Below are 27,106 nucleotides of genomic sequence, written 5' to 3'. Positions count from 1 at the left end.
ACTCGGAGACGATGTGTCCCGGACCCCCATGCCGGGGTCTCTGTATATCCATGGGAGATCTCTGAGGATGCACAAAGTCAGGTCAAGGTTCTGGAATGGAAGACAGGCCTGCTCTCCACGTGATTCTCTCTAATTCTAGGGTAGTTCTTCCCAGCCTGTGAGGATTTGCCCAAGACCCTCCGTCCTCCGAGCTGCAGTTCTCCCCCTGACCAGGCGGTGGCAGTGCGTCGGGCTCCAGGCGGGCTTGCAGAGTGCTTGCTTGTGGAAGTCAGACCAGAATGCTCCCCTGAACATGGGAAGGTTGGAGTCCTGCTCAAGGGTGCACGTTCTATGCAGATGTGGCCAAGTTCCACGCCGTTGCAGCCATGACCGAACTCGTTGTTACTTACTTGCAGATATTTAAATATAACCGTGTGTTTGATTCTATAAGTATATGGAAAGTATCTTCATTATGCTTCCCAAGACTTTACCTGACTTTCATTACTGCAGTTTGAAAGCCAGATGGGTTACAGAACCCGGCAGTAGGTTTTTGGTTTGAGGCTTCCTTCCATTGAGCCTAAGGTCTCTAATGAGGTGAAGCCTGGAGTTGGATAGATGTGAAGTGATGATTATGATTGATGATGAGGCTGGAAATGCAGCAAATACACGACGGAGTGACAGAATGATGGAGCTGACATGAAAATGGCTCTTCCTTCATTGTAGTATGTGTGATGGGCACCCCCCCCCCCCAGGAACTGAAAACCGCAGAGACAAGTCAGCTTCCTGCTCTGGCTGTTGGTGGCTGGTGCCTTCCTGCTGCCCCTTCTCACTGTGGGCTCACCTGCAGGGAGCTCGCTGGCCTATGTTTTGTCTGCTTCACTTGCTCTTGAGAGCTTCTTCTCCCTTACCACAGAGGAGATAAAGAGCTTCGTGTTAGGTCATCCTTGTGGCCAGCCTGCCCAGATTTAAGATTCCCTGGAAAATGCTCTTGTTGAGAGGGTCTTGGCATTTCAAGGGACTTTAGAATACACCTCCCCTGAATATGGGTGGTGCTGGACCATGAACTGGGCTGCTAGATGTAATTAAATAAAAAGGGGGAAAGGAACAACAACACAACAACAATAGCAGCACAACAACTGTGACCAGTGCCCTCAGGATCTGGCTGCCTTGCTTTTCCACCGCTATGAATTGTGTCCCCTGTAAACTGGAAGGTAAAACTTTTTGTCAAAGTTATTTCTTGCCAGGTCTTATCTCATAGTGCGGAGAAAAACCACTAGTAACCTAACAGGTTTCTTCAGGGCTTTAGGAGCTGCTGTGGGAAGGAGCTATGCAGTGCCGGCTGTGGGAAAAGTATGCTTTTGCCACGGATGCAGATCTGGCTTTTAGGAGGACCTGTTTTGTGTAAGATCGGCTCACTCTGTGCTCCTGTAATTGGTTTAACAAAATGAACATGTGCAGAGACTGCATTACAAGGGGCAAAGGTCACAGAGGCGGGATCGTTTCTTCAGGCCTGTCATGGAGACCATATTTCCCAGTTTCAGGTTCAGGCTTCCCCTAAGCCTTTTGAACAACAACTTAAACAGCAAGAGGACCTAGGGGTGAAATGGGAAAGCTCATGTATTTTCTAGAGCCACGAAGCTTGGGAAGTAATAAATATGTGAAGGAGTTAGTTCAGTGTGTAACAAGTCCTGTAGGGAGGGCAGCTGTACTATGCTATGTGAGTTGGCACTGCAGGGTGCAGTGGGGGAGAATGAAGGGAAGACAGGGCACGGACTGTTAGTGGATACCAGTGAAAGGATCACTTTCTGTTTTCAAGCTGTGTGATCATGAGGTAGTTAATTGACATTTCTGAGCCTGGATCTCTGCCTTGGTAAAATGGTTCTCATAGACTTCTTAACTCAATTAAGTGAGGACTGGAGAGATGGCTCAGTGGTTAAGAGCACTGACAACTCTTTAAGAGGTCCTGAGTTCAAATCCCAGCACCCACATGGTGGCTCACAACCATCTGTAATGGTACCCGATGGCCTCGTCTGATGTGTCTGAAGACACCTACAGTGTACTCATATAAATTAAAGAAACTGATTATGTGAGACCATGAAGCGTATAAATACACATATGTTCAAACACTGCCTTCTTCCTGTCTGTCCGTCCATTCCTAGGAGATTCTGACTCAGTGGGCCCAGGGAGTCTTCCCTCAGTGCATGTCTTACGAAATGCTATTCTGGGGGGTGACGGATGAGCAGCCAGTTTCTGTGTCTGGAACTAAGGCAGCTCTGAGCTTGGGTGACTTAATATCTTTTTTTAGAGTTAATTGTAAATCATCATGCAAAGCTTTTCTGTTATGTCTCATCTCCACTCCAACGACTCTTTGTACCACTGTACCAGCTCTCTGCCCTAGTTTCAGCAAGAATTTCTAACCCTGCTATCACCAGCAGCCATAACCTTCCTTTAAAACCTTTACGTCAATGTGTGTAATTGATGTATGATCTGAGAGTTAATACTGGTAATTAAGACTAGGAGGAGAGCAGAACCCATGTTTTTGATGCCCATGAGTACCGTGTAAAAGCATCTCTCAGTGACTAAAAGCTTGGGTGTAGCTTTAAGTCTGCTGCTTAAAATGACCTGGCATGTGAAATTCATCTATGTCACTTGTGTAACTTGCTCACCACATACCCCACAGATGGCCACCATTGTTATTTTCATAGAAAATTTGAAAATGTTAATTCTCCTTGTATGATCAATATACATCATATATACATTTTAAAGTATTCAACGTGCCCCATAATTGTGTACAATTAAAGTAACTGTTTAAAGGCTCTTTTACAATGCAAGCATGGAGGAGTGACTCATGCCATCTAGTGGGCTTTCAGATACATGTCTGACTGCTCTTAGCTCTCCAAACCTCTGCATCAAAATGCCCTCCCTTGCTGGGACTGGCACCTACTACTAATGACGCTTTTCAGAATGGTCCCACTCTGTTAGCCATGAACCCAGTCACCTGACAGAATACAGCAAGCATCAATCAGAGCAAAACAGTAACCAATTTCCAGTAAAGAAATCAGTCCAGGAGCTGGGGCTGCTCGAGCTTGGGGATCTGAGTGGGAATTCCCAGAACTCACATAAAACTTGGACGTGGTCACAAGCACTTGTCACTTCAGTGGTGTGAGGAGTGGCGACAGGAGGATTGCTGGGGCTGCCTGACTGGCAGTCCAGCCTCAGGACCCATCCATATCTACTCCACAATGCATGAGGAACAGGCACGTGTAACCAGGCCTGTAAAACCATGCCTGTAAAATCATGCCTGTAAAACCATGCCTGTCTTCTACATGGATGCTAGGAATTCGAACTTGGGTTTTCATACTCACAAAGTGAGCGTTCTTATCCACTAGCCACCCTCCAGCCCGAGTTAACTGCTTTTAAGACAGGATGTTACTACATAGCCCGAGGAGGCCTTGAACTTGTGATTACCCTGTCTCAGTAGACCAGATAGTTTAACCTTTTGGAAACATCTTTGAGTGAGTCTGTGCCTTATGGGTTATTTGTGTCATGTGCCCTTTTCTGAGCTAAGTCAACAGCCAATTGATATTGTTCCTTTATGGTTTTGGGCTCTTCCTTCAAGCATGTGTAACACTGTGGCAGACACCGACATCTCATAGAAGAGTCTAAATCCAAGCATGGAGAGTGGTGCTGAAACACATGGAGATATCCAAACAGGGCTCTGCAGGCCGGTGTTTTCCAGTGTGTGGGCTGCGCCTGCCCGGGCAGAGCTGCTGTGACTCCCCTCCCCTCTACTGTATAGGCAGAAGCTTCCAAGCACATGGAGAATGAAATGTTTATCTTGTTTTAAAAACCTCTGTCTCATCTGGCAAGTGATAGCAGTCATCCTCCTGCCTCTTAGCTAATCTGTTGACTTTGTCGAGCTTGCAGATCTTGTCTGCCGGACCAGAGATCTGAGGATGTGAAAGAATGGGGTGAATTACGATCTGACGCTGTAAACAGCCTTTTATTTTTCTGTTTCAGTGTACTTTCAAACACAACCGTAACAGAGAAAGCAGTGAAGGTTGTCTGAGTTGAGAAAAACATGTGAATGAAAAAAAGTAAGCACATACTAAGTATTGACAGAGCAGCCTTCCCCAGAACGTTCTCAGGACAGACTGGTTCAAACCCGGTTGTCTGGCCCTCGCTGTAGATTATATCTGGGAAAGTTGGAAAGCAAGGCAGGAGGCCATGTCCAGAATCAGACTACACTGACCACATTGGGTCCTGTAGCTGTGTTCTGGCACCCCACATGCTAGAACATACCATAAGCATGCCTTATAAATGGAATGTAAATGTTTCACACAGGAGGCATGGACTCATGTCTAAGAACCACCCAGGGTACAAGATGCTCCCTGAGGTAAAAGGCCCTCTGCCTCACTTCCTGGAGCCTCTCTCGCGGTTTCCAAGGCATTGTTTACTATGGACCATCCTTTTCACTCTGTTCTGATGCCTCCTACGCCATTCTTCCATGTTTGGACCTTTGAACTCTTTCCACATAGGTCCTCAGCAGACATGTAACAGTTTCCCGCACACTCTTGTCACACTGCTTTGCTATAGGACACTGGAAATTATTCCCACTCTGTTACTTATTTCAGGACAGGTGTTGAAATATGCCCCCCACCACATTCCCTGTCTTTCTAAACTCCAATAGCCATTATTTATATTATTAGTTTGTAAGGACAACTTTGAGCTATCCGGATGCAGTTTGTCACCGCAGAGATTTAAAAGGCACGGGGAGCTTCCATATTAACGGGGTCACATTGAGATCTTGTTAATTGTTTAGGTTCAGGCTCTGACACACTAGCCTCTAGATGGCTCCGAGCACTTGTGTTTGTTCTTTTTTTTTTTTTTTTTTTTTTTTTTTTTTTTCGGAGCTGGGGACCGAACCCAGGGCCTTGCGCTTCCTAGGCAAGCGCCCTACCACTAAGCTAAATCCCCAACCCCACTTGTGTTTGTTAATAGATGCTAGGAAACGTTGAATTCATTAGAAATTAAAAAGCGGAAATTTCCAGTTAGGAGTACTCGGCTGTACACCAGGAAGCCACTAGGTGGCATGAGTGACCCCTTAGCGTCGCTCTTCAATCTAGACTCCAGACCCTGGAACAGTTTAAAAGGGAAACCTGTGGGACATAGAAGACCGCAGTCCAAATGTTGGATGTTTAGTAATAAATTGTTGCTGGAGGCTGAGATGAGGCGATGGGATCCTGGGGAAAGGGCAAGAACCATCCTCGCTCTTCTCTTAGGTCGCCAGCGAAGCTTGCGAAGGACCATGGCACTTGTCCTTTACCCTTTGCAAGTGGCTTTTCTGCACCACAGCACTGCAGGACCACAAAGGCCATAGTGGGAAACACAGTAAGCGGGTGATGTTTTCTGTGGACCAGTGGGCTCGCACTGGCGGGCACAGGTTCTTCCAAGAACATGCTGCTGTTTCGGAGAGATCAGTGTGCGCTGCAGGTGAGATACAAACACCTCTTCCGTTTCCGGGTCTCTGATGAATGATTCCCTCGCCCGCACTGGGGAATGGCACAGAAAAGACTTCTGTCCTCATTGTCGGCCTCTGCTGTGACATCTGCCTTATGCTGGAGCTTGCTTAAACGCATGGAGCTAGAACGGGGCAGAGGTGAATTGTCCGCCATGTGCTGAATACTTTTACTTTTGAGCCACATAAATTATTTTTGCTGACGACACTTTTTAATTTCAATTTAATTCGACTTGCAAAACAGTTTCACCTGACTTTTTGTTGTGAACTGTTATACCTGTCTTAATTAGTGTGATGAAATACCATGACGAAACGCAACTTGGAGAGGAAAGGGTTTATTTGATTTATATAACCTGAATTATAGCCCACTGAAGGAAGCTAAGGAAGGAGCTCAAACTAGACAGGAGCCTGGAGGCAGGAGCTGATGCAGAGGCCATGGAGGGGTGCTGCTTACTGGCTTGCTCCTTATGACTTGCTCAGCCTGCTTTCTTATAAAATCCCAGACCACCAGCCCAGAGATGTCGACACACACCATGGGCTTGGGCCCCCTACTTTAATCACTACTTAAGAAAATACCCTGCAGGCTGATCTTATGGTAGGCGTTTTCTCACTTGAGGCTCCCTCTTCTCTGATGTGTCTCTAGCTTGTGTCAAGTGGACATAAAAGTAGCCAGCACACTTTCCTAACAATCATACCATAGGAAGGGATAGATGGCCCAGTCTTTAAAACTGTTAAGAAGCAATGGGCTGGGGGAGCAGGAAGAGAGATGCCCAAGCGCCCACTCCAGGCCCTGCGATGGATACCACTACAACGAGAACACGGAGATGATGGGGAGAATGCAAACAAAGCAAAGCTGCGTGGTCCCTGCACTGTAGGGAGAGGCGGAACTGGATATGAGATGCTGGCATGGACCAGGAGGATATGAGGTTCCTGAGCAACCACCGGATATGATGCCTTTTAGGGGGAGGTTGCAAGGACAGAAGGCAGATATGAACGGATGGGGGGATGAGTGAGACTGGGATACATGATGTGAAATTGACAAAGAATCAATAAAAACATTAAAAAAAGAAGCAATGAGCTCTCGGCTGTGTAGGTATGTCTTAAAGGTAGTTAACATGTATCTTTTTTTTCCCCCACGGAGCTGGGGACCGAACCCAAGGCCTTCTGAGCTAAATCCCCAACCCCGGTTAACCTGTATCTTAAAGGTGGTTAACATGTACTTCTTAAATAAGGGGAGTTTGTTTTGGTACAGGTGACTACAAGCCTGTGAGGAAATGTTAAACGCCTCATCCATTCTTACCGAAATGCCCTGAGCAGATATGCAGTTGGTTGCCCTGGCTAAGAAGCTGGGGAGAGTGGATAGAACTGGCTTTCACCCAGTTGGAGCAGGAAGATAGCAATACTGGTGGCATTAGACATGTTACAATGCACACATTGAGATCACTGAATTTGAGGCAAGATAGAGGCAGTGCGCTGTTCTTCTCCAGCATTTTGATAACTGCTTGGAAGATGTCCTCTCTGCCCTGCAAGGTGAATAGGAAATTCTCTGAATTAATCGCTTTCTTGGAATCAACGTGAGTCTTAGGAAACAGGCATTTCTAATATGGAAAGTGTTGGTTGCTTGCTTACAAACTTGAGTTCAGAGAATTATGCAAATTCAGTGGTAAGTACAGGGCTACACCTTTCAATAAGGATGACTCATGCTGCAGTAGGAGGGAGGGCTGGAATTCCAGTTCAGGTCACCTCAGCAAGCGCTGACTTGTCTTCAAGGCTTCTGTCCCTGTCTACCCCAGGAGCACAATGTCCACTCTGAAAGTGACAGTCACAGGTGCTTGTCAAGTTCTAGGTGTGTGTTAAGTCTCAGTAAAGGGTAGATGATGGCTGTCTGCTACTAGAGACTCAGCTAGCATAGACGGAGCCTTCCGCTCTCCAGGCACTGAAGCAGTGCTCAGGGAGGCCACTGGGTGGCACCAGTGAGGCTCGCCCATACCGGAACAGAACAAGGAAAACCAGTAAGGATCAGACCACAGGGTTCATGCCTTTGTTTTTAACTCCTCTCTGTCTCTCTGTCTCTGTTCTCTATTTCAGGCTCTTTCTGTGTGTCTCTGTTTTCTCTGCTCTCTCCTCTCTCCTCTCCCCTCTCCCCTCTCTCCCCTCTCCCCTCCCCCCCTCTCTCCCCCCTGAGCTTAAAACAATTCAAGCCTTTGATTGTTTATTATTTATTATTTATTATTATTTATTTGTATGCTCAGAACACCGAGCTGCTGCTTCTCATGGACCCCTACTTACACATTGTCTACTCTGTCTACTCTGGAAATGCAAAGGTGTATCAATGTGCCATAGGGCACACTAGAAGTCCAAGCAGGTTCCGGCATGTGTGGTTAATCTTGAGTTTTTGATGTGACAGGATTTAGAATCACCTAGGAGACACACTTTGGCTGTGCCTGTGAAGGGGTTTAAGAGAGGAAGGGAGGCTCATTCTGCATGTGGACAGCATTGTCTCATTGGCTGAGGCCCTAGACTGAATACAAGTGGGGAAAAGGAGAGATCTGAGCCCCAGTCTCCATGTCTTTCAGGTCCTTTACCACAGACTTTGCAGTACATAGAATCCCTTCACATAGAACTTCTTACACCGCCATGTCATGCCCACCATGACAGACTGTACTCCTGTATCCTGAAACTGTGACACCCCCAAATAATCCCTTCTCTCCTTAAGTTGCTTCTTGTCAGATATTTTGTGACAAGAAGAAAAGTAATACGGAGGCTTCTCCTTGTCTGAGCAATTGCCCAGCCTGTTGGAAGCCTTCAAGCAATCCCAAGAAATGGGGGAAGGGGGAGAGACAACCAAGCAACCAAGCAGCCAAGCAACCAAACAAACACAAACAGACATCAAATGACTTCATTTCAGAATGTTCTCCTGGTCTGCTTCCTGAAAAGCCAAGCTCTTTCCAGGACATCTCCTGAGGTCTGCTGCCCTCTGGCGTTTGCACACTGAAGCTTCACCCTTGTCTGAGACGCTGTGATTCTCCAATTCTCTCACACCAAAGAGCTGGGGTGTGCTGGTTTCTCCGGAGAAACTCAAGTATCTTTTCAGAGGACCTTCAAGTTTCATTCTCCCACCCCAGTAAAACTACAAGGTCTGATTCTCAATCCCGGGTCATTTACTTTGGGAAGCAGGGAGAATGGATAGCAGAGATGCATTTAGTGGAATCAAAACCAAGAGAGAAGCATCGATTCTCTGTCTCTCTGTCTCTGCCCCACCTCTGCCTCCTGGGGATCAAGCAAGTATCTCAAGCACCTGACTTCTCATTAAAGGATTCTCTCAAGAGAATAATGAACCCCACTGACTCTTGGGGTTGGGAAGACGTGTGGACAAACTGTAGACAAGGAGAAATCACCTTTTAACAGTTGTTCCTGGGCTGGAGGGATGGCTCAGTGGTTAAGAGCACTGACTGCTCTTCCAGAGGTCCTGAGTTCAATCCCAGCAACCACATGGTGGCTCACAACCATCTGTAATGGGATCTGATGCCGTCTTCTGGTGTGTCTGAAGCAGCGATGGGGTAGTCATATACATAACATAAATAAATAAGTCTTTTAAAAAAAACAGTTGTTCCTGTTTTTTTTTTTTTTGACTGTTATTTTCTTACAAGTTACTTGGTTGGGGGAGGGGGAGTCAATCTCAAGGTCCTACATGTATTTGCTACCTAAGTTTCACTTCCAGTTCTCTGAGTCAGTCACTTTTTAATGGTTTTATTTTGAAAGTGTGTGTGTGTGTGTGTGTGTGTGTGTGTGTGTGTGTGTGTGTGTACAGGTAAATGTATGGCCAATAGAGGCCAGAAAGGCCAGAAGGGGGCATCCCCTGGAGTTGCAGGTGACTGTGAGTCACCTGATGTGGGCACTGGGAACAAATTTTCATCCTCTGAGAGAGAATGATGGCTCTTAACCACTGAGTGGCTCGCTCCAGGAGTCACTTTTTAAAGCATCCTATTCTGAGATTGCTGTCATCTTGGTTCTGTGGGCAGCAGATGGTTTTGAACCCAGCTCTCTTGTGCTTGAACTGAGGCTCCATGAACGCAGTCCAGGTAAAGTAGCTCACACAGATATTGTCACTGCTTTGGGACAACTGTACGTTCCCCTTGTTCCTTTATCAGAAGAGTGAGCAGAGTTCCCCAATTGTCAAGATGTTTTTATTTAAACCAAATATTTTACTATTAATTCCTGATCAGACGAGGAAGCAGGAGGAGGAAGGGGACTTTTCTGTATCCTAGCTCACTGGGTTACATCGGTGCTGGCTTTACAGTAAGTTTCCTCGATGCAGTTTCATGTGGAGGCAGATTTCATGCCATTCTCTAAGGACCTCTGTTTGATGATTGTGCCCCTGTGAGAGTAATGATTTCTAGAAGGTGGGGCTGGGCATTTGCCCATGGTCTGGAGTTCCCGGGGGAGGGCACTTGGTGCCTGCTGAAAGATGTAACCTCAGGTGAGGGCCAGAGAAGCAGCACTGTGATGGAAACTTCAGACATTTCCAGGTCTTCCTGACACACGGTCTGGTCTGAGGAGTTCTGACAATGGCTTTCCAGCTACTGACGCTGGTGGGAGGCCCCTGGGTGAATTTTGGCTGCTGGCCAGACTTCCAATTGTCCCCTGGAGTCCATAGATGGAGTTACGTCCATTTTTGCCCTGTGTTGATGGACATTTCTTGGTTAGAGTCCCTTGAGTCAGTCACCCATCTTCATCCTGCAGGAGCACATTCATAGACCGCTCCTGTCTCAGAAGGGCTGAACACATTTGATTTTCAGCTGAGAAGATGAACCTTGCATTTATAGCAACATTTTTCTTCTCAGGCAAGCTTAAAGAGATAAAATGTAAAAGGCAAAAAGCTAAAGGTTCTGTTACTTACAGAAATAAGGACGCGAGTGGCTTGAATGAATTCAGGGAGTTTTTGTCTTTGCCTTAGTTTCAATACCTGTTTGAGTACGAGTATTACTTCCGTTTCCACTTTCTGGTCCACCTAACAAGAACGACTTGAGAAAGGAGGGGTTTGTTTGGCTCCCAGTTGGAACGGATACAGTCCACGGGGCTGGGAAAGGTGGCAGCCGCAGCGGCTGTGGTGGTTTCAGCAGTGTCACATGATGCCGTTGGTAACTACACCGTTGCCATCTGGATGAAGAGGGCTCAAGGTGGCAGCTGGCGCTAATATCATAAAAGCCTGAACCCCAACGACCAGTTTCTCCCATCCAGATCTCATCTCATAAAATTTCACAACCTTTCAAAATTGTGTCTGTAGCTGGGGACCAGGTGTTCAAACACCGGAGCTTTTATGGGTGCATTTTATATATAAACCATGACAAAAAGCAAGGCTTCCCGGAGCAGGCACTGAAGAAGCACCCGAGTGGAGTCGCTGTGCAGGCCGTCACTGATGAGAGAGGGTGTGGGGTGCTGCAGTTACCCGGAGTCCGCTGGGACCCTGGAGCCGTTTCTGTTGGGAGCGGTGTGGAACAGAACATGTGATGTTTGCTTGATGTTATGGTTGACTCTGGTATCATCCGAAGGCTCCGTCTTGGTTGCCTGCTGGTGGCATTTTGGGAGTGGTGGACACTCTAGAAGGTGGGCACCGTTGGAGGGCAGAGGTCACAGATGATTGGCTATGAGGATTCTGTAGGAACCCTATACCCCACGCCCTTGATCTTTGCTTCTCCTCCACTGTGAGGAAAACCACTTTGCTCCAACTCTGCCCCCAGCCTTGGTGCCTCCCCATAAAGGGGTGCAGAAGCAATGGAGCCGATTCCCTGGAACCTCCGAGATACTGGGGAGGAACACAGCCTGTCTGAATGCTAGACAAAGAGTTTACTAACTGAACTGCCCATCCAACCCAGGATGTGTTTCTGACTTCTGGAGCAGAACAGGAGGGAAGGCACATTTACCACTGCGGTACACTCTGCCAGCAAGGAATTCTTTTTAAAGTATGGGAGCTACTTAACCCCAAACCAGATATTTAAATTATTTGTTTACTTAAAAGGCGTACTTATACACCTTGTATATTATAACATGGATAGTTATTTTGAAGGAAGCAAGCACATATATTTTTAATGTTTCACCTTTGCTTTTGGTAATTGGAAACAATTTATGAACAATACTTTGTTGACTATTCTTTGTTTAAAAAAATAAACAAGAAACCCAGAAAAACCCATGGCACTTTTCAAAATAAATTTAAATTATTTTATTTATCCACATTCTAGTCGTTGCTCCCCCAGACCCCCTCCCATAGTTCCTCATCCCAGTCTTCCTCTTCCTTGTCTCTGAGAGGGAGCTCCACCCCCCTCCCACCAGGCCTCTCCCTTCCTTGGGGCCTCAAGGCTCTCGAGGATTAAATATATCTTCTCCCCCCACCCCCAGGACAGACAAGGCAGTCCTCTGCTCCGTATGTGCCAGGGACCTCGGGTCAGCCCACATATGCTCCTGGTTGGTGGCTCAGTCTCTGGGAGCTCCCTAGGGTCTGGGTTAGTTGAGACTGCTGATCTTTCTATGGGGTCACCCTATTCTTCAGCTTCTTCAATCCTTCCCCCAATTCAACCATAGAGGTCCCTGACTTTAGTCCTATTGTTGGGTGTAAGTATCTGCTTCTGTCTCAGTCAGCTGCTGGTAGAGCCTCTCAGAGGACAGCCATGCCAGGCTCCCTTCTGCAAACACATCATAGCATTCGTAGTAGTGTCAGGACTTGGTGGCCCACCAGGAGATGAATCCCGGATTGGGCCGGTCAATGGACCTCCTTTCCTTCAGTCTCTTCTCCCGTGGCTCTTGTTGTTGAGTGCCAGGAGCTAGAGGCACACATATGTAAGTAACATGGGCTTTCTGTACTTGACGTTCTCTGGGGAAGTGAAGCAGCCCAGAAGCCTCGGTCACTGTGAGAACTGCATAGGTATGGGGAGGAAATGCTCCCTTGACTTACTGTGACTTACTGTGGCTTACTGTGGCTTACTGTGACTTACTGTGACTTACTGTGGCTTACTGTGACTTACTGTGACTTACTGTGACTTACTGTGGCTTACTGTGACTTACTGTGGCTTACCGTGACTTACCGTGACTTACTGTGGCTTACCGTGACTTACTGTGACTTACTGTGACTTACTGTGCCTTACCATGACTTACTGTGACTTACCGTGACTTACCGTGACTTACCGTGACTTACTGTGACTTACCGTGACTTACCGTGACTTACCGTGACTTACTGTGACTTACCGTGACTTACTGTGACTTACTGTGACTTACTGTGACTTACTGTGTCTTACCATGACTTACTGTGACTTACTGTGACTTACTGTGGCTTACTGTGACTTACTGTGGCTTACTGTGACTTACTGTGGCTTACTGTGACTTACTGTGACTTACTGTGGCTTACTGTGCTTACTGTGACTTCGACATGGCCAGAGAAAGGCACTTTGGAGCTGTATACCTGGGTTCACTGGTATAGTTGGGCACCTGCCACCTCCCCAGCATGAGAACTAACAATGCTTCCAAGCCTCAGGTTCCTGTGTAGAGTGAGGTGAGCAAAGGCACACAAGGCATTGGCTGCTAGGTTTTCTATTACAAAGGATTCCCCAGATGGGCTATCTGGTGTTCTGTCGGCATCCTAGTTAACAATCCTTGCCCCTCCCCACACACTTCACTCATGGCACACAGAGCTACACCCTCAGTTACACACTGAAACTTGATTTTCTAAAAAAAAAAAATCATCTTATTATCTGTTTATTTTATTTTATTGGCAAGGTAGAGTCTCACTAAATAGCCCGTTTTGAATGTGGTACATCTACACAATGGAATACTACTCAGCTATCAAAAACAATGACTTTAAGAAATTCATAGGCAAATGGATGGAACTGGAAAATATCATCCTGAGTGAGGTAACCCAATCACAGAAAAACACACATGGTATGCACTCATTGATAAGTGGCTATTAGCCCAAATGCTTGAATTGCCCTAGATGCCTAGAACAAATGAAACTCAAGACGGATGATCAAAATGTGAATTCTTCACTCCTTCTTTAAAAGGGGAACAAGAATACCCTTGGCAGGGAATAATAGTTTAGAACAGAGGCAGAAGGAACACCCATTCAGAGCCTGCCCCACATGTGGTCCATACATATACAGCCACCAAACTAGATAAGATGGATGAAGCAAAGAAGTGCAGGCCGACAGGAACCGGATATAGATCTCTCCTGAGAGACGCAGCCAGAATATGGCAAATACAGAGGCGAATGCCAGCAGCAAACCACTGAACTGAGAACGGGACCCCCGTTGAAGGAATCAGAGAAAGGACTGGAAGAGCTTGAAGGGGCTTGACACCCCATATGAACAACAATGCCAAGCAACCAGAGCTTCCAGGGACTAAGCCACTACCTAAAGACTATACATGGACTGACCCTGGGCTCTGACCTCATAGGTAGCAATGAATAGCCTAGTAAGAGCACCAGTATAAGGGGAAGCCCTTGGTCCTGCTAAGACTGAACCCCCAGTGAACGTGATTGTTGGGTGGAGGACGGTAATGGGGGGGGAGGATGGGGAGGGGAACACCCATATAGAAGGGGAGGGGGAGGAGTTAGGGGGATGTTGGCCCGGAAAGCAGGAAGGGGAATAACAATCGAAATGTAAATAAGAAATACTCAAGTTAATAAAGATTAAAAAAAAATAGCCCGTTCTGGGTCCTCTACCTTGCAATCCTCCTGCCTCAGTCGCCTAATGCTCAGATTCTAGGTATGCACCATATACTTGCTATTTTAATATCAAACTTAAGGATACATAGACACAACTGAAGATTTTTTTTCACCAAATACATTTCAATGAACTTGTTGGTAAACATTTAATAACAAAACCTTTTGAAGGTCAGAATGGTGGCTCAGCAGGTGAGGGTGCTTGTTGCCAAGCCCGACAGCCTGAGTTGGACCATTGGAACCTACATAGTAGAAGGAGTGAACCAACTCTTGAAAGATATTCTCTAACTTTCACAAGCATCCCACGGTGTGCTTACATGCATGTGTGCACACACGATAATTAAATGTAATACAAGTTATTCATAAAAAAAAAACTGAGACAAATTCTGTGCTGCCAAGGCTAGATGTCACCCCACTTCACTGCAGGGTCAAATGATCCACCTATGTCAGCCTCCTTAGTAACCGTGCTTTCAGACACATGCCTCTGTGTGTGTGTGTGTATGTGTGTGTGTGTGTGTGTGTTCCTTGCCTGTGTTTTCCTGGCTGATTCTTGGGTGGAGTCCTCTGTGTCAGGGGCACTTTCAGGTTTATTTCCCTGTTATCAGAGCATTTAGGTCAAGGGAACTCTAGGGCTGTGCCTGGGCATGGTTTTAAGCTGAGAGACTTGTTCTACAAAATCAGGCCCTCAGCCTTTGTTCTTGGAGGAAGGGGCCTTCCTTTTTTTTTTTTGGTTCTTTTTTTCGGAGCTGGGGACCGAACCCAGGGCCTTGCGCTTCCTAGGTAATCGCTCTACCACTGAGCTAAATCCCCAGCCCCGGGGCCTTCCTTTTGACAGCATCTGACTCAGACAACCTTTTTTTGCTGAGCGCACTCTAGCTGAGTGCTCTGGAAGGTCCAGTGTGTTCGTCTGTTACAAACCATCTCATTGGCTCTGCCTGATGGGACCCATGAGATGTATCAAAGCCAATAATCCCAGAGCATTAAAGGTTTGGTTTGGAGACTCCATTAGGCACCCTCATGTCGCGCGCCCAATGTCCCGCCAGCAAGAACGACGCGCGGCAACAGGATTCTTCTGCGAGCAAGCCTTTACTGTGTTACAGCTCTTCTCAGTGTTACAGCTCTTCTGAGTGTTACAGCTCTCTTGAACAGGGACCTGGAGCAGCAAAGTCGCTCGACTTATATACACAACAGTATGCTAATTATCTCTCAGGGATTGGTGGGGCATGGATAACCCCACTACTTGTCCTCCAGGGATTGGCGGAGAATGAATCACCTCATTAGCATATTAATGGTCAACTGACACCTAGTGCATAAACCGCACATGTGCAGTACCGCTGTTCACCACTAGAGGGAGCTCTAGCAAGGGGACAAGCCTGCACATGCGCAGTAAGTTGTAGACATCCAGACAAGGCTGGATGTCAGCGCCATCTTTGTTTCACTGCGCCGCTCTCTACACTCTCAGTGTCTTATTTATTTACTGTATTTATGCTATTGAGACAGGTCTCCTTTGGTCCAGTCTGTTATTAAACTCATGTGTAGTAAGGGCTGGCTTTGAACTTGTGATGCTTCTATGAGTGCTGGGATGACAGGCATGTGCCCCCATTCCTGACTCCATCGCTGTCTCATTTAACAGTAACTTACAGTAACTCTGTGAATTTGGTTTACTCACTTACACTCCACCAATGAAGAAATAGCAGAGGGTTTAATTACTTTGTCTGAGTTGAGATTCCCAAAGATGAGTAATAACCCTTAAAACCTACATAGATTTGTTGTGCACTGAGGACTAAGCAAAGGCTTTGCCTGAATCATTCTATTTAGCCATCACTCTGATCCTTGGAGGCAAGTTTGAGTATTATCTTCATGTCTTAGAAGAGGGCACAGGGAGGGAGCCATTAAAAAAACCTGGACAGAGCACATACACACTAACGCACATATCTAGGAAGATGTGAGAACTAGCTATGGAGTGGGGAGTGGAGTATTCCATGAAGACCTCACTTGGGCCGGTTGGGTTTACTTTAGTTTTGTCTGAGATACATCTTGGCCTGAAGTTTAGGCTGACTTTGAACTCATAACCTTCTTGTTATAGCCTCTTAAGTATGGGGATTGCAGGCATGCACCACCATGTCCACCTCCAGTCATTATTTAAATCTCATCACATATTGATGCTAGGACAAATGTAATGAGGGTTTTTCTACACGGACACAAGTCTGTGGAGGAGACCTTCTCTTGCTCGGCTTGATTCAAAGGGGAGAGAGACAGCAGGTGTCATTCTGCAGTGTCTTATACATAGCCAACTACTTCACAGCTTGTGATAGCCACTGTGACCTGAGAGGCTCAAAGGAAAAAAACGTTTCCTGGGAGGAGCCCTGCCTGGGAGGAGCCCTGCCTGGGAGGAGCCTGCAGTTATCCAGTTCTTTGGTGAATCTGGCCTCCATGATTTTTGCCTGACGATGGGCAGAGAGTGAGAATCTTGACAGTGAGTTTGTCACAGAGGAGAGGCCACACTTATTTTCCTCTGGAGCCCTGGAGAGGAATTAGGGGCCTGGTGGGAAGAGACAACTTAGAAAAGGCTCCTCTCTAAATAAAGGCCTGAAAGCCCTTTCCTAGTTATTAGGAAGGAACATGGTTATCCCAGAACCAAATGATGTGGTACTCCACTGTGAGACTTTTTAAATTCATGTGGTTTAAAGAACTAGAAAGACAGAATTGATACTACGGCCAGAAGGAAGACGCGTCTTAAACCAAAGGAAGGCAATTATACACGGGGTTTGGGGAAGCATTCTACATAATTTAGGCAAGCAGAGAGTTGTCCTGTTTGTAATTTTAAAAGGGCTTCCCTCTGAGAGCCCAAAGGGTCACATGAATTAGAATAATTTAGAGAGTCTCATAGGACACTTTTTCCAAGTTGAAGAGTATGATAATGTATTTGTTTAACGCACAGCAGGTCGTGGCCTGAGGTTGTCAGGGAGAACATTTCTTCTGTATGTTCTTCTTTGAGATTCAAATGTGGAAGAAAAATAGTAAAGCAACCCTTAAAAGCTGTAATTCACACAGGCATTTGAGTATTGAGGCCAGCCTGGTCTCCCAGCTATATATACACATATGCATACATATATAAACACATACATATACATATACATACACATACACACACATACATAAACATACACACATATACATACACATACACACATATACATAAACATACACACATATACATACACATACACACATATACATAAACATACACACATATACATACACATACACACATATACATAAACATACACACATATACATACACATACACACATATACATAAACATACACACATATACATACACATACACATACACACATATACATATACATACACATACACACATATACATACACATACACACATATACATACACATACACACATATACATACACATACACGCATATACATAAACATACACACATAAACATACACATACACACATATACATACACATACACACATATACATACACATACACACATATACATACACATACACGCATATACATAAACATACACACATATACATACACATACACACATATACATACACATACACATACACACATATACATACACATACACATACACACATATACATACACATACACACATATACATACACATACACACATATACATACACATACACACACATACACATACACACATATACATACACATACACACACATACACATACACACATATACATACACATACACATACACACATACATACACATATACATATACATATGACTAGGAAATGAGTCAGAATTCTTTGGCCATTTTTTCATGTATATATCTGTGGTATATGTTTGTTAATGTGTTCAGACATATATGGACACATAGGTGTGTGTATGCACATATGCACATGGGTGTGGAGGCCCAATGCTCCTGTTGAGTGCCTTTCTTGATTACCCGCCTGTAGTGAGCCATATTGGATTTGGGCCTGGCCGTTTTGTGACTGTATAGCTCAAAGTGGCTATGTGACTCTTGGCCACACATACTCCTCTAAGAGCCTCTCCCATGAATTTACAGCACAGGAAGATAACATTCTCGGGATGCTTCAGCCTAAGCAAAAATCAGTTATCTCCTCAGTCAACACCTGGTGTCTCCACCACCTGACCTCATCGCCTGACTTCTTTGCCTCCAGCTATCACTGCCTATACCCTCATCTCCCCCTCCTTCATGTTTCACAAACGTCACTCCCCCTACCTGAAAGCCTTAAAAGCTGTAACGTTCATCCCAATGAACGAGACCTGGACAATAGAATCTTGCTTGGTCTCCTTCTTCTCTCGCCTCCCATAGGCCTACGGGTAGCGCCCTTTCGGAACCCTGAATAACGAGGGACACCCGCCACCTCGTATACTGAGGCTCAGTCTCTCCCTCAGACTGAAGTTCATCAGTCTGACCTGTCAACTCAGCCAGCTTGCTTCAGTAGTCCCCAGTCTGCCTGATGAACAGTGGGGATACAGGTTGAGCTCTAGGGATCTGAACCCCGGTTGTCACACTTGTGAGATGAACACTTTGCCCACTGAGCCATCCCCCAAGCCACATTGTGGCTGTCTTTGCAAGATTATTTTGTTCAAATGTCATCAGAATTTTTGTGCTGTTTTTGTTTTGTCAAATTGGCACAAACTAGAGGCATCTAGGAAGACAGAACCTCAATTGAAAAAAATGTTCTCATCAGATTGATGAAGTCTGAGGGGTCATCTTCCTCATTAATGATTGCTATGGAAGAGCCCAGCACACGGTGGGTCTGGTGGTCCTGGGTTCTATAAGAAAGTCAGCTAAGCAGTCCATGGAGAGCAAGCCAGTAAGCAGCATCCTTCCACCCAGGATTCTGCCATGATGACCCTCAGCGATGGACTATAAGCTGTAACATGACATATGACTCTTCCCCCAGCTTCGTTTGTTTAACACAGCAGTAGGGTGCAAACTCATAATTTTCTTGCACTGTTTCTTGGAACATTTACATACTCTAGTTAGCTGGGCAAAGTGATAGACAGGTTTGGCCCCAGAATTCAGGAGGCAGAGACATTCTGATCTCTGTTAGTCAGAACCAGCCTGCTCTATACAGTGAGACCCTGTTTAAAAAATTAAAGAAACAATCGATAGATAGATAGATAGATAGATAGATAGATAGATAGGTAGGTAGATAGATAGATAGATAGATAGACAGACAGACACTCCAAAAACATCTGTGAAGTGCTTGCATTACTTTATTAGAACCACAAAATAAGGTATGTTTCAAATTCATCTGATAAGAAATATTATAATAAATAGAAAATAAATAAATATAAATAGCTCATATGCTTATCATAAGTATAAAATATAACAATAAATATTTTTAAATAAGGGGTGACTGAGTGTTTTCATAAACACTTTGGTACAAAAATAATAGCTTATCAGTTCTTGCTCTTCTGCTGACACACTGAGGGAGGACATACTCTCCCCTTAATGATATTTTGATGAAAACTTACAAACAACTTGCAAGTATGAGAGACACAATGGAGGGGCCCACGCTGAGGCAGCCGTGCCACCTTTGGGGTTACAGATTCCTACAGGAGCTGAAGGTCAACCAGGCCAGGACTACCTGACTCCTAGCCCTCCTCCTTAGGAGGAGCTCAGATAGTTCATCACCCTGTTGATAGTCATGACGCGGGTGCTGAAGGCATGGAGCAGGATACAGAGCTTCATCTTCACTCTGTAAGGATCTGCTTCTCCCATGGGAGCTTTCTGGTGCAGAGTCTCGCCGCTGTGATTCAGAGACTACAAAGAAACACCAAGCATAGCATACACAAAATTTAAAAATGAAAGCATTTGCCTGCAAGGAAGGGATACAGTCAATGCACAGCGGGGGGCCTGCAACCTAGTCCCTCATTACACTCCTAGACCCCTCCTGCTGTGTTCCTGCAGGAAAAGAGGGAAGAAATACTCCTTTGCAAGCACGTACCTCTGTCTTGAGGGATCTCTGACAAGACCCTTAAACTACCCAGAAAAAGTCACCATTAGGATTTCTCAGAAGATAGGAGCCTGTGAGGTGGTATCTGCAGTAGTAGTGGATTAATTCTTATGAGTTATGTTAAGAAGCCCTGTCCTTTTGGAAGAGGGGGCTGGGGATGGGTGGGGTCTATGCATTAGAGCTCACTATCAGCAACAGACCTATTTCTGGTAGAGATGCCATTTGTGTTAGGAAAATGAGCTAGTACCGTGTTTCCCACTCGATCCTTTGATTTCATAACATAGAATAAGAACTTATGTTTCTGTGATGTTTAATATTTTTGCTTGCTCCTCACAAAATCTTGAGAGAGAGAGAGAGAGAGAGAGAGAGAGAGAGAGAGAGAGAGAGAGGGAGGGAGGGAGGGAGAGGGAGAGGGAGAGGGAGAGGGAGAGGGAGAGGGAGAGGGAGAGGGAGAGGGAGAGGGAGAGGGAGAGGGAGAGGGAGAGAGCGAGCTTAAAGTCATCGTACTTTATAACCCGTTTGGTCCCTGGTAGACCTCTTTCTACTACCCAAATCAACTGAGTTCTGGGCTTGTCCATACAGAATTCATTACAAATCTCTGTATGGTACGTTGTTTAACACCTGCATCAACGTCACTGTCTTTCAAATAAGTCATCTGGCAATGTGTAAAGTCTTGGATGGTTTTATGCTAACTTGACACAAGCTAGAGTCATTTAGGGAGAGGGAAACATCAATTGAGAAAAACACCTCCAGCCAGATTGGCCAGTGGGCAAGCTTGTGGTTGTTTTCTTGACTGATGGTTGATGTGGGAAAGCCCAGCTCACCGCACCCCCCCGCCCCGTGGTCCTGGGTGCTATACAAGGCAAACTGAGCAAGCCATGTGGAACACTCCAGTCACCAGGTTTCCTCTACAGCATCAGCTTCTGCCTCCATTTCCCTGGATGACAGATTCGTATTCTCTGTAAGACGAAATAAACCCTCTCCTCCCCAATTTGCTCTTGGCCATGATGCTTTAGCAAAGAAATAGAAACCCTAGCTGAGACAGTATGTATGAAATGAAAAACAACTGCTTTTCAGACAGTGCACTTCTGTCTTCATCCCGTGACTTAGTTGCCAAGATGCTCATCTCTCTCATGTGCATATTTCTGCGTTTTGTGCTACTATGGAATGGCAAGTTACCACAGATGCCTAACGCTGCATTTCCTTAGATGGAAGATCACTGTTCATTTTGGTCATGTTTTGGTTCAAAATAGATTATAGTTGGACACCAGCTCCACATGTTTTCCCTAGTAATGTTTGAATAGGTGTGCAGCCTCTAGAGGCTACAAATTTTGAAAAGGACACATGTATGTTTGCATGTATTATATGTACTCACACATGCACATATCTGTGCCTACACTGTGCAGAAGCCAGAGAAGGGGATCCTGTATTCTCCATCTTATTCCTTGGAGGCAGGGTCTCTCCCTGAACCTGGAGGCTTCATGACTAAACTTGAAGCAAGAAAACCTCAGTGGCCTTCCTGTCTCCTCTCTCAGGAGTTACAGAGCAGTTCAAGACCACACCCTGTTTGTCACATAGGAGCTCCAGGCCAAACTCAAGTTCTCATGGTTGCTTAGCAAGTGCTCTTAGTCACTGGACTGTCTCTCCAGTCCTAATCTCAAACGTTTTAGAGAAGAACATATTTAAAACAAACCAAAAAAACCCTTTAAAGGAGACTCTAGTTCAGCCTCTTAAGCGTCCAGGCCCTCCTCTGCACAGACTTTATTTGCTAGTTGTGGGGATGGTACAAGAAAAAGAATTTGAAAAGAAGCCTGATTTGTATCATGAGATCAACAATAGACGGCTGCTTGCATTTGCCCTTACTATAGAGCGTGCCCTCAAGGCTGTCTTAGCAAATGTAACCTTGCAAGGCCTTTCACGGGTTGGGATGGGGGTGGGAGGGCATGGTCAGGTCTCTCCCAACCCAAGACATGCTGGTTTTATTGTATCTAATAAAGGAGCCATCGCTGATAGGAGGAAGCCTTACCTGCATTAGCTCATCAATAGCCATCAGCATGTTTCTGTCCAGAGTGATCTGCTGATGATTGTGGCTCTGAAGTGCTGCATTTATGGCCTGGAACTCTGACTGGTACATCTTCAAGTCCTCATAGATGCTACCAAGGCACAGGGTCTAGAAGGCAGGACAAAATGGGGAGGGAACCATTGAGATGGGCTGGGACTCCATGACCCTGCTGTGTTTCAGAAAAGTATGTGGCTTACCATCATCAAAGAAGTCTTTTGTGGAGGCAGGCAGCTCCCTCTCTAGAGGAAAGAATGATCAGGCATCAGTGTTATGGATCCATCATGAGGAAGGAACCTTTAGATTGATTACTTACTATGATGGAAGAAGTCTCTTTAGTAGCCAGGCAACTCTCATTCTAGAAGAAAATCATAAACCAAGGACGTCATCATCATCATCATCATCATCATCATCATCATCATCATCATCATCACCACCACCACCATCACTACCAACACCATAACCACCACCATCATCATTTTTTTTTCCAGAGCTGGGGACCGAACCCAGGGCCTTGAGCTTGCCTACCACTGAGCTAAATTCCCAACCCCTATCATTTGATTTTTAAGAGAGGGTTTCTATTGGAACTTTCCTGGAACTCAAACTCACAGAATTCTCTTGCCTCTGCCTTTTAAGTGCTGAGATTAAAGGCACGCACCCCCCCCCCCCATTATTTCTTTCTCTTTTTTTTTTCTTTTCTTTTTTTTCAGAGCTGGGGACTGAACCCAGGGCCTTGGCGCTTGCTAGGCAAGCGCTCTACCACTGAGCTAAATCCCCAACCCCTTATTTCTTAACATAAATCTCTCTGATATTATTTTCTCAAACTAACTTCTCATTACAGTAACAAGCATAAAAAACCTCACCATTATAACTTCTCTTGGGTGGATATGTATAGGTATTCTGTGTGCGTGTGTGTGTGTACCTGTGGAGACCGGAGGACAATCTTTGGGGTCTTTCTTAATCGCTTCTCCGGGCCTTTTTTTTTTTTTCTAATACAGTTTCTCTCACTGAACCTGTAGCTCACTGATTGATTCAGCTAGACCAGCTGGCCCGGGCATCCTCCTGTCTCTGCCCACCCTGAGGCTGCACAGCTTGCTGGGGATCTGAATTTAGGTCCTCATGCTTGTGAGTAAACACGTCACTACCTGAGCTTTACCTGCCACAACCCTCCCCCTTTCTTTTTGAAGATGAAATCTTGTTGTGTATCCCTGGCTGGGCTGGAACTCACTATGTATACCAGGCTGGCCTCTTAACTTAACAGAAATCAGCCTTCTTCTACCCACTGGGATTAAAGGTCTATTCCACCACACCCAGCTCACAGTTACTGAGTATATCCTTCTGCCTGGAGAAGCATTTGTATGGTTGTGACTTTTTTCTCTCCCCAAACTCTCACGTTTGATAGCTACACGTAAATGTCTGGAGACAGCTGAGGTTGGCTGCACAGCCCTTAATCTTTTTTTTTTTTTCCAGGGGAAGTCCTCTGTACCTTGTGGAGTTCCAGTGGTAAGCAGGCCTCCAGTGTGCTGGTTTTGTCCCGTGTGATGTCTTCATGATCGATGTCTCCAGCAGTGCAAGAGTAATGTTTCAATTTTTCTCTGGCCTGGGAAAAGCATAAGGAGAAGCTGAGCTGAATCTCTCAGCAAGGTGGCTGGCTTCCTCTGAGACCTGCACTCCAGTGAATCCGCAGAGCCTAGGCTGGCCACTCTGAGCCTATCTCTTTGGCCTATAGGAAACTCACACTTACCATAAGATGAGAAGAAACGGACCTAAGAAACGGACCTCCTGCGTGCTCTCCCTACCCTTCCTCCCCCTTGCATGGGCTGTCTGCCAGCAGGATAGTTTTCCACACTGGGGTGGCTGCAACAGGCTGTGCTAATCAGCGTCAGCACCACACTGTGATGCCTGCTTCCGGTGGATCCTGTTGTTTTTCCTTTTGCCAAGCAGCTGTGCCCTAGGAATATCTTTTTTTTTTCAAGTCTAACTTCTAAACTGTTAAAGTCACAGCTTGACGGCAGTAACACACTTGCAAACCCTAAATACTAGTTGAGCTTTAATTTACATACGCACTGGGCTCTCTCTTACCCCCGGTGTGCTGGAAAGCACCACTGAACCGAATCACACAAGGTATTAAGAAGTCAACAGCTCTCTGATTGAAGGTTGGGATAACCGTTCCATTCAGCTATGGTTCTGGGGTGTGTGGCAAACAGCAGTGCTGTGCCTTCCTGGATTCCAAGGTCAACTAGAGAGCAATGGTGACTCAAACTGAACAGAGTTGAATTCCAACCCCAGTACTGTTATTTGGCAGTGGAAGGGTGAGGAACATCCAGTTAACTTTGAAAGACCTTCATCCTCTCTACCCAAACCTCACTTTAGGAAAACAGTCTCTCCTTTTTGCAGGGATTCCTTAGGGAAACTTCCTTAAGTTTTTTTCCCTTAATTTTAAGTTTTCGTGCCTAAACATGTCTGCCTGCATGTATGTCTGTACGCCGTGTGCACAGTGCCCACAGAGGCCAGAAAATGACAGATCCCCTCAGACCAGAGTTGCAGATGGTCGTGAGCCACCACGTGGGTGCTGGGAAACTCCGGACCTCTGGAAGAGCAGCCAGCTCTCTTAACCACAGAGCCACCTCTCCTGCCTGGGAACCCCACTTAATTAAGATTGAGCTTTGAGGAACAACCAGCAGCACATTATGCAAGATTAGAAGGGAAGGAAGAAATTCACCAAGAAGGCCTTGTGGAGTGGAGCTTATCTTGAGGTAGCTACAAGACAACAGGCTAGAAGATCCTTAAGAAAGATTTGAAAACAGAACAGGAAGACAGGAGTCTCCTTCCTTCCCCCTTTGTGCCTTTGTGCTTATGAATGCACACCCTGTTGGGAATAGAACACCAGTACTCATTCATAATTAAGCCAGAATTCTATAATGGAGCCCCAGCCCTAACAGCTGCAGGGTATCTGGAAATGCACATTAACATTTGCTGTAGCTTTGTTCCAAAAGTGAGAGGAAACCTTGGCAATTTTTTACAACAGAAAAGGCTACTTTTGCATTTAGATATGAAACCTGAGAAGAATGAACAGAGCTGTGAATAAAACTGGATCACGGGTTGGGGATTTAGCTCAGTGGTAGAGCGCTTGCCTAGGAAGCCCAAGGCCCTGGGTTCAGTCCTCAGCTCCGGGGGTGGGGGGGAGATTTACTCATTTGGGGGCTGGGGATTTAGCTCAGTGGTAGAGCGCTTACCTAGGAAGCGCAAGGCCCTGGGTTCGGTCCCCAGCTCCGGAAAAAAAAAAAAAAGAACCAAAAAAAAAAAAAAAAAAAACAAAAAAAACTGGATCACACTTGCCCCAGAAAAATGGAGGTTCTAATGTTTGGGTCCTCCTAGAGATGTGTCCATCCAGTGAGGCCACTGGTGAGCAGAAGAGAGAGAATCTAATTCACCTCTACAGCTTGTGAAGTACAGACAGTGTAGCTAGTGACTGTCTCCCTGTTCTACCTGCAGTGAGGCCGAGGCAAGGGGCATCCTGCGACACCATGTCACACAGCCAGGCAGGCTGGGAGGAACATTTTAAGTACCCACTTTCCTCTGTGTAGAAACAGCCCAAACTGATGCCGTTATGATTTATCACCATTCTTCCTTTCTCTGGAGACACAGTTTCCTTTAGATTATATTTAGAAGGTTTGAGAAGTTTCCTCTACGGTTCCTGCCAGCTACCCAGGAACTATGGCTTCCCAGCAGATACTAGATAGGTTAGAAGTCATTTCAACAGCGGAGCTTTGAGGTTAGACGACTCGAGAAACTTACCGTCCTCACCATGTCGTCCGTGGTCTTCAGCAGGTTTTGGGACTGGTTAAGACACTTGGCAGGTCCAGAGACTGGTATGACCCTGGCCGAAGTGAGGTGGTTTAGGAGGACAAGGGTGGCCAAGAAGAGGAGGTCTGGAAGGGAAACGAAGGGTGTGTGGAGCTTGTCAGCCTGGTTTTGACCTGTCTCTTTCTTCAGCCATTCTGACAATTTTTGTCATCCATTCCTTCTGACCTCCCTCCACCCATGATTTAACCCCTTCCTCGGGGCTGACAGATGAAGCACGACCTCTCAGATCTTGTTTGGGGACTGGCTTGGATCTTCATTTTCCATACTCTAGCTTCAAGGCTGGGCTTTAGTTTTCTTCCATGAAGTGGGCATAGCGGTACCTCCCCGACCCCAGTTGTTCTACAATGAGGAGACCATGCCAGGTGCAGCACAACTTAGCACGACCGTCCTTCCCCTCTTCCTTCCCTTGCCCTGCAGTTGCTGGCCCCCCGTTAGTCTCCCTTAGTGGGTCCGGGGCTTCTGTCCGCTCTTTCCTGAGCCTTCGTCCCTGATCAAGTTACCCTGTCAGCCGGCCCTCAGCTACTTACAGCGTGATTGACACATGCTGGACCGGCTCTGAGAGGAGCAGCTGGATGCCGAGGGAGAAGAGGTTGGAGCACTGACCCTGGGGGACACATTTTTATAATTGTCTGGATTGCCGGCAGGACTTTCCCAGGACTGTCTCTTGCTTTCTCTCTCTGTCTCTACATCAGCTTCTCAAGGACAAGAGCGTTGATCGCCCCAGGGGTGGGTGGCGCTTTCGAATTAACTCTCGGAGTGCCCGCCTGAGGAGATTCGGGACCGTCCCATCACCCACCGCACTCAGAGTGAAAGCAAAACCGGCCTGCGAGTCGCTGCTCTTATCCTGAGGCAGGTTTGTCCCGCCCCACTACCCCCTAGCCATAGCACGGTGCCCAGTGCCCCCTTCGAAGAAGTACAAGCTACCCACTTGTCCCTCCACCGTGGACTCTGAGTCTGACTTTTGC

The 27,106-nt window shown here is 46.1% G+C and overlaps 1 protein-coding gene across 2 annotated transcripts; it reads right to left on the bottom strand.

The window, feature by feature from the left end:
* Window positions 1-19,454: 19,454 nt before the first annotated feature.
* Window positions 19,455-26,718, bottom strand: Il12a (interleukin 12A). 2 transcript variants are annotated; one of them, NM_053390.1, is given in 7 exon segments: window positions 19,756-20,022; window positions 22,242-22,385; window positions 22,475-22,516; window positions 22,591-22,632; window positions 23,761-23,874; window positions 26,073-26,206; window positions 26,669-26,718. In NM_053390.1, coding segments are annotated over 7 exon segments (648 nt in total). In that variant the 5' UTR covers window positions 26,685-26,718; the 3' UTR covers window positions 19,756-19,866.
* Between the last annotated feature and the right edge of the window lie 388 nt (window positions 26,719-27,106).

The sequence above is a fragment of the Rattus norvegicus genome, chromosome 2, assembly GCF_036323735.1.
Source record: "Rattus norvegicus strain BN/NHsdMcwi chromosome 2, GRCr8, whole genome shotgun sequence".
Taxonomy (NCBI): domain Eukaryota; kingdom Metazoa; phylum Chordata; class Mammalia; order Rodentia; family Muridae; genus Rattus; species Rattus norvegicus.
Note: the sequence above shows the minus strand (reverse complement) of the source record. Positions and strands in the feature narration are given on the sequence as shown.

Bases quoted from the DNA above. Each gene is read 5' to 3' on its own strand.
- Il12a (XM_039103267.2), bottom strand. The intron at 22,633-23,760 runs GTACAGAGGACT...ATTTTCTTCTAG, and splicing joins TACCACTGGAACTCCACAAG to AATGAGAGTTGCCTGGCTAC. The intron at 22,517-22,590 runs GTAAGTAATCAA...TCTTTCCTCTAG, and splicing joins AAGAGACTTCTTCCATCATA to AGAGGGAGCTGCCTGCCTCC.